Source organism: Rhipicephalus microplus, chromosome 6 (genome assembly GCF_043290135.1).
Source record: "Rhipicephalus microplus isolate Deutch F79 chromosome 6, USDA_Rmic, whole genome shotgun sequence".
In the NCBI taxonomy this organism is placed as follows: Eukaryota; Metazoa; Arthropoda; class Arachnida; order Ixodida; family Ixodidae; genus Rhipicephalus; species Rhipicephalus microplus.
The window spans coordinates 192,652,495-192,669,873 of NC_134705.1; the positions used below are offsets into that span (position 1 = coordinate 192,652,495).

Consider the following 17,379-nt stretch of genomic DNA (forward strand, 5'->3'; position numbering starts at 1 on the left):
TATTTTTCTCAAAAAAGACCCTAGTATTCGATCCGAACTTTGGGGACCCCACCCCCTAGGTACTTGACTAGACATTGCCCAGTACACGGTCGGTCCTCTAAACTTCGCCTCCATTTAAATTTAACCGCCACTGCCAGGATCAAACCCCCGACCTTCGCATCAGCAGCCGAGCACGCTATATTCTGCCGAGGCGGGCAGTCGTTGGCATTGTTCGCAAAGTTTGGGTGCACATGCTGCCTTGAATGACCTTTGCCCTGATGGAAAGAATCAGCTTTAAGTTGAGGCTTACTTATAATCTACCCTATCGTCACGTGCTGCTCACTCATTTTTGTTTATTCTCTTTTGTGCACCTGCAATTATAGCTGCCCTCTACTCGTACAAAAAACAACCATCTATTCCCCACTCCATGTTGTTGAGAACTCTGGTAAGCGTCTCTTTGAGATCTTGCCACGTACTCAGTGCAAAGCATGGTAGGATCTTTTTGCACTGTCACATTACATGAAGCACCACATCAGTGACGAGGCTGTGTATAATTGAGTATAACTGTAATTGCACTAATTCTTTTACCCCATTTTCTGGATTACAGCTAAGCAATAAGCACTTCCGAAATACCAACAAAAAATATACCTTTATATAGCTTGGTAATTTAACAGTGCTATGTCTTCATTGTCACTCATGAGCACAAACAAATGGGTTTTCACTGACCTAATAATCTATAAAATATTTTAATCATGAACAAAGAAAAGTGTAAGGAAGCACGAAAAATAATGATGCATTATCACTGGACTTACCTGCAAGCATACAGACATTTTAGGATTAATCACAAATAAGTGTGATCACTACAAAAGCGAGAGCTTGGTAATGTCCTACATAACTACAGGTTGCATTATACCACAGTAGCACTTCTAACTAGACATAGTGCATGATATAACAAATTATACAGTAGAGATTAAGATGATTTCATTTGGTGTAACTGCTACGACGCAGTGCCACTTATGCCCTGGGAAAAAAATGTTATTGAAGCCCCCTTAAAATGCCCCTAAACAGTCTTTGAAGACATAGAAATTGAGCATGTTTTTCTCTCTTGGACTTTCTCATCCTTCCGGCACAATTTGGGACACCAGACAGATGACTGTGATAATTAAAGCACAAATTGTCAATTCGCTCAAATTCGAAGATCATCCAGCTCTTAACTGTTTTCTACTGGGCTTTGCTATGCCCATCTGTACTTCCACGTCTCACATGACTACCGTGCCCAACCAATTGATTTCGCTGTGTCTTATCCGTTTCTGAATGTGCAAACAATACCAGCATGTAGCAAACAAGTGTGAAAAACCTTATAAACTGAAAGCTTGCTCATGTTGTGCACATGCTTAGTGAAGAAAAAAGTGGCGAGAGCTAGAAGGCTATATTGTGAGTCGCAATAGTGGTGATCAAAGGCGCAAAAGAAAACATTCTCATGTCTTGGCACTAGAAGTGTTTCATGGCCCTTTGTTATGAATGTTTAAAAAAGAAAGCTACTAGTAACACAGTGGATTTGTACAAGAAAGCATTTTAACAACTACAGTTACTACAAATGCAAATTCCTCACTGTAACAATATGCATTGGTAATGACAAATAGGCAAATTAGAGCCATCACTCGGTTTGCATTCAAACGCATTAAACATACAAAAAGCTAGCAATGACTGAGATACCTGGATTCCACGACATTCAGAACATACAGTATTCTATTTGGTGCGAACAAACGGAATATAATAAGTGTTCATTTCACAAATAGCTAAATGCTAATAAAAAAGCTCTAAATAAGCACTAAAAGCTCTAAATAAAATTTACATGTAAAGGACGCAAAGGCAACAAAGAAATTAGCCTAAAATGTAAAGACCGCACCGAATCATTCACGAATCGACACTACGGAAGGCACCATTTATACAGCTGTAGCACAAGTAAAGGTAGTGTATGTAATGAGAAATTACATTCCAGTAGCCTATCGAGAAAATAATGAGTACATTTTTAGAGCCCGACTACAATTTAAAGAAGCACATGTACGCAGATCCCCCATCCCCCAATTCAGACTTCCGAAATTATTCAAAATTTTAACGTACGCAGCATGTCTCTCAGGTTGCTCATCAGCACAAATACATAGGTTTTCCCCCAGCCTTGCAACATATAGGATATTTTACCGATGATCAAAGACAGTGAGACGAAGGACACCACTAAGAAATGTCCCTATTTTCTGAACACGCCAAACAGTCACCTGCTGAAGGGAGCAAATAGGTCTCAAATCGTAGGGCCAGTTTTTGATTTTAATATTATAATATGTATAATAGAGGTGGCAGAAGAACTTGTTTTTTTTTTCGTATAGTTTTTACCAAGCCAGAAAGACATCTGCCAAATATGTTCACCTTTGAAACATCCTCCCTTTATATTACGGCATGTGTATAGATGCTTTAATGCGATAGAAGCCCTGCCATCATTGATAATAGTGGGGTTTTATTGTGCCATGTAACTCAGCAATTTCACAGTGTTCTAGAAAAGTCAAATGGGTTTTAGAAAGACAAGCCTTACTAGGCTCGAACAATATGTTCAAATCAAGTTTTGGCCTCCGTTTCATCGAAGATTGGAATTTGTTGCCTGGTTCTGTTTGTTCCTGCCTACCACAGTTTTGTAGCTGAAATCCACAACACATATACGTGAAATACGCTGATCTGTTCGCAAATGGCATTTGTTTTTTTTCCATGTTCTGATATTTTTGCCTTAACGTTCACATGACGTTATTATGTTACCTGTAGGTTTGCGTTATGCTCATTGTTTTTAGATATATTTCTATGTATCCTTGTATACCCACTCCTGTCATAGCACAGTTAGTACCGCAGTATGTGTAAATAAATATATTGTTACGGTGAGATGCCTTTATTTACGAGAGATGATGAATGCGGGAGTCCAGGGATCTGGTAGATGACCGCTCGTGCCCACCTCGTTCTTCTCTTCTTCCACCCGTCCCCTCAGTATCGTAGCAACTCCCCTTTTGCCCACCGAGCGAGTTAGGCTTCGTTGCGATGATGATGATAGCGCTTTAAACGGGCGACATGAACGAAGTTGGTCTTGCTTGAGCAGCGGCCAGTTGAGAACAGCTGAGATATCACGTATGTTACATCGCTGAGACATTCCAGGACAATAAACGGACCAGTGTAGTTGGCCAGAAACTTTTGGCAGAGGCCTCGATCGCTTGCGAAGCGGCATCCAAAGCCACACCAAATCCCCTTTCTCAAACAATACGTGCCGGTGACATCTGTCGTAACGGTTCTTAGAGCGTTTCTGGGAGACGAAAGTTCGAGGACAGGCGATGCGCCGGGCCTCTTCTTCACGGCAAATGGTTTCAGCGAGAGTAGGTTTATCAGTCTCGGAAAAAGGAAGAATAGTGTCAAGAGCTGTGCAGAGTTGATTGATTGATTGATTTGTGGGGTTTAACGTCCCAAAGCCACCATATGATTATGAGAGACGCCGTAGTGGAGGGCTCCGGAAATTTTGACCATCTGGGGTTCTTTAACGTGCACCCAAATCTGAGCACACGGGCCTCGACATTTCCGCCTCCATCGGAAATGCAGCCGCCGCAGCCGGGATTTGAACCCGCGACCTGCGGGTCAGCAGCCGAGTACCTTAGCCACTAGACCACCGCGGCGGGGCAGCTGCGCGGGGTTGGCGTGCGTAGAGCAGATAAAATGGACTGTATCTCATTGTTTTGTGCTGTGCAGTGTTGTAGGCGAAAGTTATAAATGGCAAGATCGCGTCCCATGTTTTGTGTCCGGAATCAACATACATGGAAATCATGTTGACGAGAGTCCTATTAGTTTGTTCGGTCAAACCATTAGCCTGCGGGTGATACGGAGTAGTGTGACGGAAATGGCACGAAGCGAGACGAAGGAGGTCTTCAACAACATCGGCAACAATTTGCCGCCCGCGATCACTGGTAATGACACGGGGGGATCCATGGCGGAATATAACGTGCGACAGCATGAACTGTGAAACTTGAGTGGCTGTTGCTGCAGGAATCGCCGCAGTTTCGGCGTAGCGTGTGAGGCGGTCAACACCAACAATAATCCATTGGTTGCCGTTAGTTGATCACTGAAAAGGGCCGAGCAGGTCAACACCGACGACGTCAAATGGTGAACCCGGGGGTGCTAAGGAATGAAGTAGTCCAGCTGGCGGAGTTGTAGGACGCTTGTGGCGTTGACATTGCTCACAGCTGGCAACATATGCAGTGACACTTCTACGCATCTTCGGCCAGAAGAAGCGTTCTTGCGTGCGATAAAATGTCCTAGAAAAACCCATATGGCCAGATGTTGGGTCATCGTGCATTGCTCGAAGTACGTGTTGTTGCAGACTGGTAGGCACAACTAGAAGTAGGCGAGAGCCTACGCCGAAATAATTCTTTTTGTAAAGAATGCCATCCTTTTTTGACGAAACCACATTGACCATTCGTTCCGGAAATAAATGTAGAAGCGAGACTGTTGTCACTGCGTTGCTCTGCTCGAAACGTTGTTAGGTCGGGAAACGGAGTATCCACTACTGCCAAATATTCATCAAAGTTGTCAGCGTCACACTCGGTTGTCGGAAGGGGAAGCCGTGAAAGGCAATCGGCATCAGCATGACGACGACTGCTTTTGTAACAGATTTCAAAGTCGTGTTCTTGCAAACGTAATGCCCAACGAGCAAGACGACCAGATGGATCCCGTAGTCCAGTGAGCCAACATAAAGAATGGTGGTCCGTGATAATCGAGAATCGGCGTCCATAGATATAAGGGCGAAACTTGTGCACGGCGAACATAACCGCGAGACATTCCTGCTCTGTGACAGTATAGTTTCGCTCCGGTTTACTTAAACAGCGACTGGCATAAGCAACGACGTGTTCAGCAGCTCCACGGCGTTGGACCAAGAAGGCGCCGATACCTACACCACTGGCGTCGGTATGAACTTCTGTGGCAGCAGACGGGTCATAGTGGCGAAGTACGGGCCCTGACGTAAGAACAAACTTGAGTTGCGAAAAAGATGACTCGCATTCTGCTGACCACCGAAAAAGTGCGTTCTTGTTGAGTAGGGACGTCAAAGGGTAAGCTACGTCGGCGAACTTGGGCACGAAGCGACGTAAATACGAGAATAGGCCCAAAAAGCTTCGCAACTCTCGTACCGACTGAAGTTGTTTGAAGCTGCTGATTGCAGCGACTTTCTGGGGGTCGGGTCGCACGCCATGCTTGTCCACCAGGTGACCGAGAACAATGGTCTCACGGCTGCCGAAGTGACACTTCTTAGAGTTCAAGGTGAGCTTAGCTTTCTCAAGGCAGGTGAGAACAATGTCTAGACGATGGTTGTGTTCATCGAATGTACGGCCAAAAATTATAATGTCATCCAGGTAGCGAAGAAAAACTTCCCACTTTAGTCCACGTAATAGAGAGTCCATGAAGCACTCAAACGTGGCTGGAGCATTGCATAGGCCAAAAGGCATTACATTGAATTAAAATAGACCATCTGGGGTAATGAAGGCCGTTTTCTCTTTGTCATTCGGGTGCATGGGGATTTGCCAATAACCAGATCTCAAATCCACCGTGGAGAAGTACGTTGCTGAATGTAAACAATCGATGACGTCATCAATCCTGGAAAGCAGACATCCTTCTTAGTAACAGAGTTGAGCCGTCTGTAGACCACGCAGAATCGCCATGTACCATCCTTCTTTCGGACAACAATCACAGGGGCAGCCCAAGGGCTACACGACTCTTGTATGACCCTTTTCTTTAACATTTCTTCTACCTGTTGAGCAATGACCTTGCACTCCGCAGATGAGACACGGTATGGTTTCTGCCCGATAGGGTGAGCGGATCCTGTGTCAATCCCGTGGTGAGTACGCGACTCGGGTATACTTATTTGCTCTTCATTCTGCGTGAAGTCAAATATAGTAGCGTGCTTCGCAAGGACTTCGACCAAAGCTTGACGTTTTTCTGATGATAGCGACTTGTTTACCATACTCAGAAAGTTGGCTTCAGTATAGTGCGTTGCACGAATATGATCTACGCTCTCGTCACTTAAAGATGCTATAAAACTGTTTGCATTTTGTTCGGAGGAGGCGAGTCGCAATCCGCAGGGTAGCACGACAAGTTCATTTGAATAGTTCGACACCCATAAGGCTGATCGTCTATCACTGATCAACAGAACACAATGTGGAACGAGCACATTTTTCTTGGCACAATTGAGAGGAACGGGCTCCACAAGAACATCAAACGTGCCGGCGTCCACGCGTACGTTCTTCATCGAGTTGGGCGGCAAGACAACATCCTCAATGACGGTGATAGATCCTTGACAGCGCCTGGGATCATGAGTAAATTCCAATAGCATAATCTCGCCAGCACCGCAATCTACAGTAGCGCCGCACTCAGAAAATCGATCCCCAAGATGTTGTCATGGGTGGAGCTTGTCAGGACAGCGAATTCAGCCTCGAACACCTTGTCGCCCAAAGTGACACTAACAACACACACACCGATCGGGCACAGGGTCTCCCCGCTTACTGCACGAAATGATGCACAACTGTCCCAGCGAAACATCACTTTATGTCATAGCCGCAATTTGAAGTTAAGACTCATCACTGAAACAGCTGCTCCAGTATCTATCAAAGCCATCGTAGGAAGTCCATTAATAAGCATGGGGACCTTATTTTGCGCCATAAAAACGGGTGGAGGCATAGGTGGATGCAGTGGAAAATGTTCGGCGACCTCACCTCCTATGGCCGCACCACCTAGTTTCCCGGAGGCGGGGAGTTGACGCGTCGACCAAGAGACAGGAACGAAACAGGCGTATTGCGGGGGGCGTCAAGCTTTGCTCGGAGGAAGGCGAGTCGTTGCGTGAATTCCGGCGGAAATTGCACCCCACATGTGTATCACTGTGGGTGGTTTGCTGGAAGCCGTCCCCAACGTACGCATCCCGCATCGAGCGCATACCATCGCGCCAGCGGTTTTGTCCAGAAGCTGATGATCCCTCGTAGTAGCGCTGCTGGGGGCGACGCCTCTGACCACAGAATCGAGCCACATGTCCACGGAAACTGCAGTTATAGCACACAGGAACCTCACGCACGTCGCCAAATCTTCCACGAGGCGCCATGTATTCATGATCGTCCCACGAAGGCACCATTGTAGGTGGTTGGCGGGAGGCGTTCTGGAAACCACGGCGATGATGTAGGTTGTCAGTTGGGTGCTCTGGCGCTCTTTATTGGGGCACATCATATAGCGTGACATCAACGGCAGCACACATTGCGTCGTATGGCGGGGAGGCGTTGCTAAGATGTGCCCTCGGCGGGTTGACAACATCACGTCGTCCAAGTTCCTCGCGTACAATTTGCCTGATCATCGAGGCAAGATCACAGAATAATGTTACAGGGACGTCGATACTTGCAACGGTGGTGACGTTGGCAAGTATACCAAATTTTGCAGTGATGCGCCTAGCCTTCAGGGTCTCGAACGTGCGGCAGAGTTGAATTATGTCCGCTACAGGCGCCAAGGTGCCCTTGCCGATGAGGAAATTGTAGACGTCCTCAGCAACCCCTTTGAGGAGATGCCCAACCTTGTCATCTCCTTTCATGCGTGGGTCTACAGACTTGCACAATTTCAGAATCTCTCCAATATACGTTGTGCATGTTTCACCAGGGACTTGAGCACGCTGCATCAAAGTTTGCTCGGTGCGCTTCTTCTTGATCAATGGGTCCCCGAAGCAGCTCGCTATTTCTTTCTCAAACGCTTCCCAGTTTGTTATTGTTTCTTCGTGGTTTTCAAACCACACCAACGCCGTCCCTTGAAGAAACAATCCGACGTTGGACAACCGGGAGGCCGCATCCCAACAATTGTACTTACTCACACGGTTGAAGTGTTTCAGCCATTCGTCGACATCTTCTCCGACCCTTCCAGAGAAGCTTCGTGGTACCATGTGTCGGGGCCACGTAGCGCTAGAAGAAGAGTGTGTGGTGTCGCCGTCAGCAACCGGATCCATAGAGAGCGGTGGTAGACCAGCAGTCGGCGGCTTCGGCGTAGTTCCTGAGGTAGCGCTTCCGTGATCGTTCGCCTGGGATCGCTCCGCTGTACCCCGCACCTTCCACCAATCTTGTTACGGTGAGATGCCTTTATTTACGAGAGATGATGAATGCGAGAGTCCAGGGATCTGGTAGATCACTGCTCGTGCCCACCTCGTTCTTCTCTTTTTCCACCCGTCCCCTCAGTACCGTAGCAATATATAAAAAAGTCACAGTTTCGCCAAAAAGGCGAAGCAATGAATGCGATAGCAACATATTCGAATGTTTTATGAAGCATTGCTAGCATTTTTAGAAGCAATATTTATTAATTTTTGTAAACATGCACTTGCTAAGTAACCAAGTTTCCTTTGCCATGGCTACAATAGATGACCACAACAAGCAGTGACGCCGTTGATATACGAAGTGAGGCTTGCAGTCAACTCATTTAAATTCGATCTCACATCAGTCTACAAAACCCTGGTGTAAGAGAACACGGACGCTCCAGGTACACTTTTGGCAATGTTTTTTCGTGTTGAGAGCGCAGCACGTAGAAGCTCCCGCCTGCTGTGAAGGCACAAACCGCGCACTAATCTATGCCGCAATAGTGTGGCAACCATAAGCGCACGCAGACGACCCCGGCTGGAAAGGCGATATTCGCTCCTCAGAAAGAGGAGACTAGCGCATCCTTCCCCGTATATATATATATATATATATATATATATATATATATATATGTACATACATAAATATATACGTGAATGACGGCGGCACAAGTGACAGCAAAAACCAGCCGAGACTGTCCATATAGTTGCTATTGCAATAATAAATAATAAACCTTGTACAGTAGAAATAGCATTGAGATGATCAGTGGCGTTCATGCTCATGCATGTGCCGCTTCAGAGCTTTCCGAAACCTAAACCTCTGAGGGCATGAAGGGCACTTATACGGTCTCTCTCCTGTGTGGGTGCACAGGTGGTCGTTCAGTGTGGCCAGTCGTGAGAAGCCCCAGGGACACAGGTGGCACTTATACGGTCGCTCTCCTGTGTGAGTGCGCAGGTGCTGCTTCAGTGTGTATTGAGCTGAGAAGCTTTGGGGACACAGGTGGCATTTGAACGGCCGCTCGCCTGTGTGAACCCTCGTGTGGCGTATCAGCTCAGACTGCCTACTAGCCTTATAGTCGCACAAGTTGCAGTGGTAACGGCGTCTCCGACGTGGCTTGTCCATATCAGTGGTTGCAGGAGAGATCAAAGAACCCGATGCTGCACATAGAAAAAAAAAACAAGGCAAGCTATTGAAGCGTTGCTTTTTATTTGAAAAGAAAAGAAAGCTGCTTCTGAATTTTTATGAATAGATGTTTTTACGACTTAGCACTCTTAAATGCAGTGAAGCCACTTTTACAGGGGGTCACCTGCAGACTTTTATGTATCTGTGCGTTGATATACAATACTTAGAAATTTTCAATAATTTCAATTCAAATCGTAGTGAGTTTGAATACAGTGAAATTCGTTAGAATATTAGTACAAGCCTATTCAAAATGACTACGTTTATATACGAGCATGTGTCACACTGTTACCCTTAATAAGCTAATGTATTTGCTCAATCTCTCACTGCAATATCCTAATATAGCTTAACATCCTTCAGTCCATGTACTGTATAACCATGCACATAAATGTGCAGGCTGTATGTGATAAATTACAAGCATTCCTCACATGAAAGTATAGTGGAAAGTATGCTACAACCATATAGATTAGGACAACTAAGAAAGAGCAAGAGATTATCTTTTCAACACTAAAGTTGAAAGCTGAGGGTGATACAGCCGAATGGCTTTACAAGAGACACTGATGTAAGATACAAATGGCTACAAGAGACACCAATGTGCCTAAATGCCATTAGGGTTAAGGACTAGGACAAATTTTTCGTTGCCAAAAAATTTGTCCTGGTCTGAGGATGAATTTTTCTGCAACTAAAAAGCATGTTCTTCTGATAAATCCGTATGGATTTCATTGTGGCTTCGTGCTACAAATAAGTGGTTGTCCTCTTTCCCTTTCACAGCCCTTGCACCACCTTGCGGGTTTCTGCAGAACTCATTTGCAGTATTGCCCATGACCATTTATTATTCTTGATTTCGACTATGATGTCCATTAAATCCTTTTGTTCCCCGATACACTCAGCATACAACTAAGTCCAAAGATCTGAGAACAAAATGGCATTTGAATGATCGCTCGATCATATGAATCCTGAAGTGTCGCTTCATACTGATGGCATTGTCAGTTTCGAAGCTGCAGATGATGCAACGGTAATACCGTCCCCAAACCTGCTTCTCAGTGTCCCTAGTCTCTAGATGGAGAAAAGGTTATGAAGCTGCGCATGAAAAAGGTTGCAAGACAGGTTAGTCAAGTATTGCTTTTCGTTTCTCAACAGAAAATGAATTTAAGTTGAATGTTCTAGGGTGCAGAACCGCGATCAGGCAGTAGTGCAGAAATTTCTCTTATGCTTAGGGGCTGACAGTAAAAAAAAAAAAAAGATTCTATTACCTTGATGAAACCTAGGATTTTTCTAATGTGTACATAAACACAAGTACGTGAGTGCTTTTGTATTTGGCCCTAATTGGAGTGTAGCCACTGCATCTATTGATAATAATATGTCAAAACTATTAAAGATAAGTAACACTTAAACACAAGTTCTGTGAATGTCATGTAAATGCCTCCATGGCATACACAGGAAGAAAGCCCAGAGGTCAACACTTCACATTTTCTCGCAAAACCCACATATACGTTATTGTTAGATGACCAAGTTCGTGATGCACAATGCTACTTACATAACAAAAACAATTTCCTATTCTGTACAGTTGCCTCATTGTCTTAATATTCTTCATGAATGCATGCTATTCTGAATAGGACAATGCAGAACAAGGTATGCACATATGCCCTCACCGATAAGGTTCCAAGAGTAAGGGGATGCATACTCCGAAGGGCTCAACATAGTAAGAAATACATTTCAATCATAACCACTGCAATCAAGGACAACTCTACAGAAATATCTGCAGTCATGCTCCAGTGCTAATCCTAAATATTGCCTGCAATACTTCAACACTTAATAACAATCAACTCCACTCTTTTGAATACCCAAACAACAAAATAATTAAAATCATGTTCCAGACAGTGACTGCGCTAGACACGAGAGATCACAAATACATGAGCATCACAAAAAAAAGAAAAAAGAAATCAAATCAAATTGTGTGAAAGAAAAGTAGTACCGGCTGAACTGCTTCAACATGATAAAATATGATCATAAATAAATAGCAAGACGAAATATTCAAAGAAAGTTAAAGGCAAGAGTTCATGATGTGACGTAATAAACTTAAGTAGCCTCGGGGTCCTCTGATATTTGGCGACATGAACCTAAGGAGAGAAAGAAAAATAAGATATTACCAACAGGTGAGCAATATAAGAAAGAAAGCAGGCCTTGCTACCACACAATATGCATTGAAGGAGTGAATTTCAATTCTAAGCTAAGCATGTTTTTAAGACTAGTTCACGATCTTCTGGTGGCTATTTGTGTTCAGAGTATTTACGACTCTGAACACAAATAGCCTGCTATTTACTATCAACAGAATGAGAACTTTTTTTGTCACCTGTGCACTCACATTTCACCTTTTATGAGCACTATTTTCTGAAATCAGAGCTACATGCTAAGCTTCACATTTACGCATCAAATCTAAAGCGTACTTTACTCAGCAAGATGATGCTGTCGTGCTTTTCATGTACCATACTCATGGAATGAAAAATGCACCACAACATCAAGCATAACAATTCCCAGCTGCAATTGCTCAAAGTTAACGTCATGCCGCTACGAAACTGACCTACCCGTGCATCCCGCTGGCACCACCCCTGATGGAAAGGATGGAGCGAAGAAGCAGAACCTCCTTGAGGCTGCAGCAGTGCACAGGTTGTCAAAATGGAACAAGAACTGAGACAAAAATACGGAAAAAAATAGGTTCATTTGAACACAACAAAAAACTTACTAATACACTGTCTATTATTTCATTCTGGAGTGGAACCGAAGTATTTATTTTTTGTTGGGATTACGTTCAAAAGAAGAGTTGCCAATCCGGAACAACCGAGCTCAACAAAATGATCATGAATGCATATCTCAGGAGACAGTGATAGCGTTTGCCTAAAGCCAGAATTCCCAAAGAAAAAGATTTGTTGAAATTTTGTGCAAAAAGAAAAAGACCGGCAACCAAAGCTGTTCGTGTTAAAACAAGTGAACCTCGTATGCCAGCATAAATGGGACTCTGTCAGTTCTGAAGGTTGTTTTATCAGAACAGCGGTGTTGTATATCTGAGACTACGCTTGATAACATGCTGCTTCTGAAACAATGGTCACTCTTTAGAAGTAAAAGCATTCAGCCAGCTAGAAAAAATGGTAAGTCAATAATGAAAAAAGTTAAAATTATTATCGATAGTATGTTATTGCTATAGCAAAATTTATACTTTTTTACATCGATAAAAATCGTTACGAACTATCCCAGAACATTTTGTTTTTTTGCTGTAGAACAAGAATGGAACTTTTATCGGCTGAAGGAAGGTAAAAGCAAAACAAAAATAATTCATTCCAACACCCTGACTTCACACTGCATGATCACGCCGCAGTTCTTGGACAGGCACGCTAGGCAACTAACCCTCCTCTGAAAACAGAACTTGTATTGTTGTCACCGCCATTTCAAAGCAAGGTGGGCGAATACTTCCCATAACAATATGTCATGATCAAGCCCCACAGTACCAACCGTGATAGCTTCTAACAGTGTAGCTAGTTTTCATCATCGGAATCAGCCAGCTGACAGTTCTGGTGCACCCGCAGCACAACGCTGAACAGTGTATTGACGCTGTTGATCCAGAGTGCTGCTGCCATGCATCAGCACTCTCCACCCTCGCCTTGAGACTCCCCTGCATGGCCCCAGTGGTTGCCCGTTGGTGCTCTCAAACTGCATTTTTAAACTGAACCTAGGAGCGAATTCCTTGCTGGCTTTCCAGTCTTCAAAGTCCTACCCCTCGATATGATCCCTAGGAGCTGACTACTTCCTCCCCGGTGGAGCTCACTTCACTGTAAATCACCGTGGAGTCATCCTCATTTGCTTGACTATGAGTAAGCACATCTGGCCAGAGATCCGAAGCCGACTAGACCACAATCCATTGATACGAAAAGCATTCTTGTGGTGACCAGTCTGACACATGTCTGCTCGCTGCAAGGATGTCACAGGTTGATAACGTTTCACACAAAGCAGCCATCATGACAGCCCTCGATGCTATCTAGCAGGCCAACGTCTCCGGCATCGGCCATTCCGACAGCGTCGTGTGCGAGTCTGCTGACGATGGCAAGTACAAAACCAAGCAGATCACCAAGAAGCCTTTCTGGGCGCCTTGAGATCCACTATCAGACAGTGAGAGTGTGACCGAAGCAACAGGATGCCGTCGAAGAACTTTACCGATTCCAACGTTGGGTGCACCTACGATGGCGCTCAGGCATACGGATGCGGTACAACTAGATGACGCTGGAGCGATTAATGTGCCCAAAATCATTGTAGGCTAATATAATTACGTCCCCTGGTTTGGTTCGGCCCTAGCCCTAGATGATTGCTTGAACCCACTACGGTCTCGAAGAGCAACCAAGGGCGAAGTTCGCTGTTCTCATTGCAGAAGTAGGCTGTACATAATGTACATAATGTACGACAAGCCATCAACTGGGCGGTTTTTTCTAGATACCAAAAAAAATAGCAATAGGGAAAGGAATTAATCGACCAGTTCATCGCACTTTCTTGCCGCTACATGTTCAGTCGATTGGTAGCAAAGTTATACAGACATCAAAGAAATATACTCAGCCAAAAAAGGAACCAACACGTGAAACAAAGAAGAAAACATGAAAGCAGTTAGACTACCAACTGTTCATTCACGAATGTGAGGCTCAAGGTTATACATGCACTCATGCGGTCATGTTACAATCTTTTCACAAAAAATGCAAACTACAATAAACTAACACAAAATCACAGTATGTAACCTTCACCGTATTATTCACTGAAGATTCTAAAAAATATTACAGGAAATCTTTTTTCCTTCCTGCACATTGCCACAGAGCTATATCACTGCAACAAGTCCCACCATTCTTTGCAATGTGAAATGGTTCAAGCATTTCACGTGCCATTTCTTTTGTGGATTCTGCCCCCAATCCTGATATTGTTAAGCACTGGCTTACATTTGCACTGTTAACAATGAACGGCCGGCCAAATTCAAGCCTGCTCCTTCCTTGAATGATTTAAGATGTTTCCAGGCCCTAATGTTCGCACAACGACCCGTTTGGCCTATGTAAATCATTCCAAAAGTCAGTGGTATTACATACACAGTGTAAACAACACATTTCACAAAAGTGTGCCCATGCTTCGCCTCACAATGCGGCTTCTTTTGCCTGATGCGTACGCATAAACATCCCAGTTCCCTTGGTGTAAAAAACACCACAATAGCAAAGCTTCTGTTACAGAAGACCAAACAGATCTGGGAAAGCCGGCATTTTGCAGACTGTCGATATAGGCCCTAAAGCCAGTCTCACATATGCTCCTAAGACTTTGTCAAGGCAGATTTAAGGCAAAGAGAACCAGGCTAATGTTGCCAAATGTCGGAGACCGAAAATGGGTAGATTTCAGTGAAAAAGTAGCTAGTAATAGCTAAAAAAATCAGTGAAGGAGCTATATAAGTTGCTAAATTAGTTTTTCAAGCACCTTTAGACATATTCTAAATGTGCAACGAATCTACTGGCAGTTGTGTTATTTCACAGTCTAAACAGGCCTACACTGTAATGCTTTTTTTTTCGCACGCAACTATGCAGAACATAAATGAACAAAGAAAAAAGTGTCCCTACTCTGCTTCCAATAATTTAGGGCAGGGGTTGTTTCAGCAAAGTGCCAAGGTTTGTGAGCTCATCAAAGATGAGCTGGGAATGCACCAGAGCTTTGTAAATTTATGGGTGTGCAAATATTCAAAAACATTTAGTGAGGAATCAATTAATGCATAATAGAACCGAATATGTATTTCGAATAATTTCTGAAAAATCGGCACTGAGGAAGAGACCCCAATGACACAATGCATTGGAAGAGCATTGAATAATTTTTATTGTTTTATTTAGTGATTTACCAAGATATCAATGTATTCCAAGGCGCATTCAAGATGCATGCAGGTCAGGTGACAAAAAGGTCAAGCTGTTATGGGAATAAGCTCCGCCCGTCACTGGGTGAATGATTTCTTTCGTTAAACTCCTGTGTCACTGAAGTGATTGTGTCTTCAATCCCTTATCATTTTCATCCAGTTAATATCACTCATCCTGAAATAATGGCTACCTTTGACGTCTCAGTTGGTGAGAAAGCTAGAAATGAGTTTAAATTAAAGCACGTATTACAGAAACTAACAAAAAACTTGAGAATCTGCACTATCTAATCGTAAACAAACGTACGAAGGACTCTCCCTTGAATATCGTAAAAGGGTAGCACAAGCATGAAGCTGTGGCGGTAAACGTCCTACACTCCTGTGGTGCATATACTGGATGATATCGGCTATTGGCAGAGCATCATCCTTTTCCGTGCATTGCAGTACGACGCTATTGTGGCGATTACCGAGCCACATCATTTGGCAAGCTGCATTTGTGGTATCTTGCTTTTTGTGTGTGTATGCGTGCGTGCCACGATATTTTGTTGCAAATTAAGCAGAATTAAAGTGGATGAAAACTCGCTCGTTTTGTCGGCCCTATTCCGTTGTTGTTTTTTTTTCCTGTTTAGTTCCCTTTAGTTTTTGACAAAACCTATGGTTCAAAAACAGGAGCACTGTCCCCCATGCTTTTTTTTTTTGGATGGAATGCCTGTTAGGTTTCACATATATATGTACAAGTATTTCTCCGCCAGCACCAATAATCAAAACAAATATCATAACACTACAGCTAGAGTTAGCCAAAATAGCTAGATAAGAAGCTAAATTCTGAAAAAAAAAAATATGCTAGAATAGCTACTCGTAGCTAAATGAAATTTTCGGTAGCCAACAGAGTCAAAAAGTAGCTAGATCTGTCTACAAAATAGCTAAAGAGGCAACACTTACTATAAACCATTAAAAAGAAAAAGTCTAGCCGCTTTCCTGTCTTCTCCATTTCCTGTGTTTGTTATTATTTTTTTGGCTGGATATATTTTTCTTGATGTAATGCACCAACTTGACAAACAACAGGTGTTGCTCGTGATCGGACGAGAACAGGCGCATTCCGCATGGTATGGCCGATATGGCAAACACCTCGTGTTTTTCGCGCGCGCCAGGGGTCATTCTCGTAGAGTTTGATCGCGCAAGCTAAGCAGCGACTTATCTTACCGTTGCGTTGCACGTTCGCCACTCACAAGCATTCAAAAAAAAAAAAAGTCGCTGCTGCGTGGCTACTGATGGTCGACGGCCAACGGAGAAGTTGTGAGCGCGCACTACACGTGCATAGCAGACCTCGGCAAGGCGCGCTGTTCACACGTTGGAGCCATAGAGTTACAGACACTCTATGGTTGGAGCAGTGCGGGCAGTGCATCCCGCAAACTCGGTAATGCGACGCCGATTCGTACAGGTACTCACGATGAATTCCACGCTTTGACGACAGCCCCGTTGACTTCGCACACTGTCCTAGTTTCACTTTTGATGAAACCTCTGGACATTGAGCTTGCGTCATGCTTGCGTCTTGCGCGGTTGGAGCAACTGCGTACAGCGCAGAATCTAACCCCACGCGAAACAACGTGCCGCTGCGTGGGAACTTTTGGAAAAAAAAAAAAAAAAAAAAAACTTCCAGCGACGCAGTATTGCGAGTGCCACACAAGGAAAGTCAGTGTTGTATCGCGCGTCGGACGCGACGAACGACGCCCGAAGCGCGGGCCGGAAAGAAGTAGAAAGTGACACAGCCGAGACCTGGGCGGAATCTCTCTTTTGTGCACAACACTTTGTACACAAGCACGGTTCCTCCGTGTACACAAGTAACACAAGCGTCGGAATGGATTGATATGGCTGAACGTGGCTGTGCCATAGAGTAACATACCCTATGGTTGTACTTGTACCACAGAACACCTATACCAGTTGCTATACCCTTTAGATTGGGCGGCGGCTACCACCACCTAGCCGTAATACTTAGTTATCAATTGTACAACGCCTTCTAAAGGACCAAAAAAAAAAATCAAACTTTGAAACCGGAACCGAAACCAAAAAACCCGAACGACACAGTCAGGGCCTAGGAAAGGCCCACTACCTAAACACACCAAATACAGTGGACATGTTATG

At 44.2% G+C, this 17,379-nt stretch overlaps 1 protein-coding gene across 3 annotated transcripts; it reads right to left on the reverse strand.

Moving 5' to 3' along the window:
• Nucleotides 1–609: 609 nt before the first annotated feature.
• Nucleotides 610–17,087, reverse strand: LOC119166798 (uncharacterized). Of its 3 annotated transcripts, none has more exons than XM_075867377.1 (3): nucleotides 16,687–17,087; nucleotides 11,912–11,977; nucleotides 610–9,304 (listed from the first exon to the last, which is right to left on the reverse strand). In XM_075867377.1, exons 1-3 carry the CDS (start codon nucleotides 16,778–16,780, stop codon nucleotides 8,910–8,912), a joined length of 555 nt encoding a protein of 184 aa, XP_075723492.1. In that variant the 5' UTR covers nucleotides 16,781–17,087; the 3' UTR covers nucleotides 610–8,909. The 3 variants fall into 3 exon arrangements, with proteins under 3 accessions (XP_075723492.1, XP_075723493.1, XP_075723494.1); XM_075867379.1 differs by lacking the exon at nucleotides 610–9,304 and adding an exon at nucleotides 9,437–11,446; XM_075867378.1 differs by lacking the exon at nucleotides 11,912–11,977.
• Between the last annotated feature and the right edge of the window lie 292 nt (nucleotides 17,088–17,379).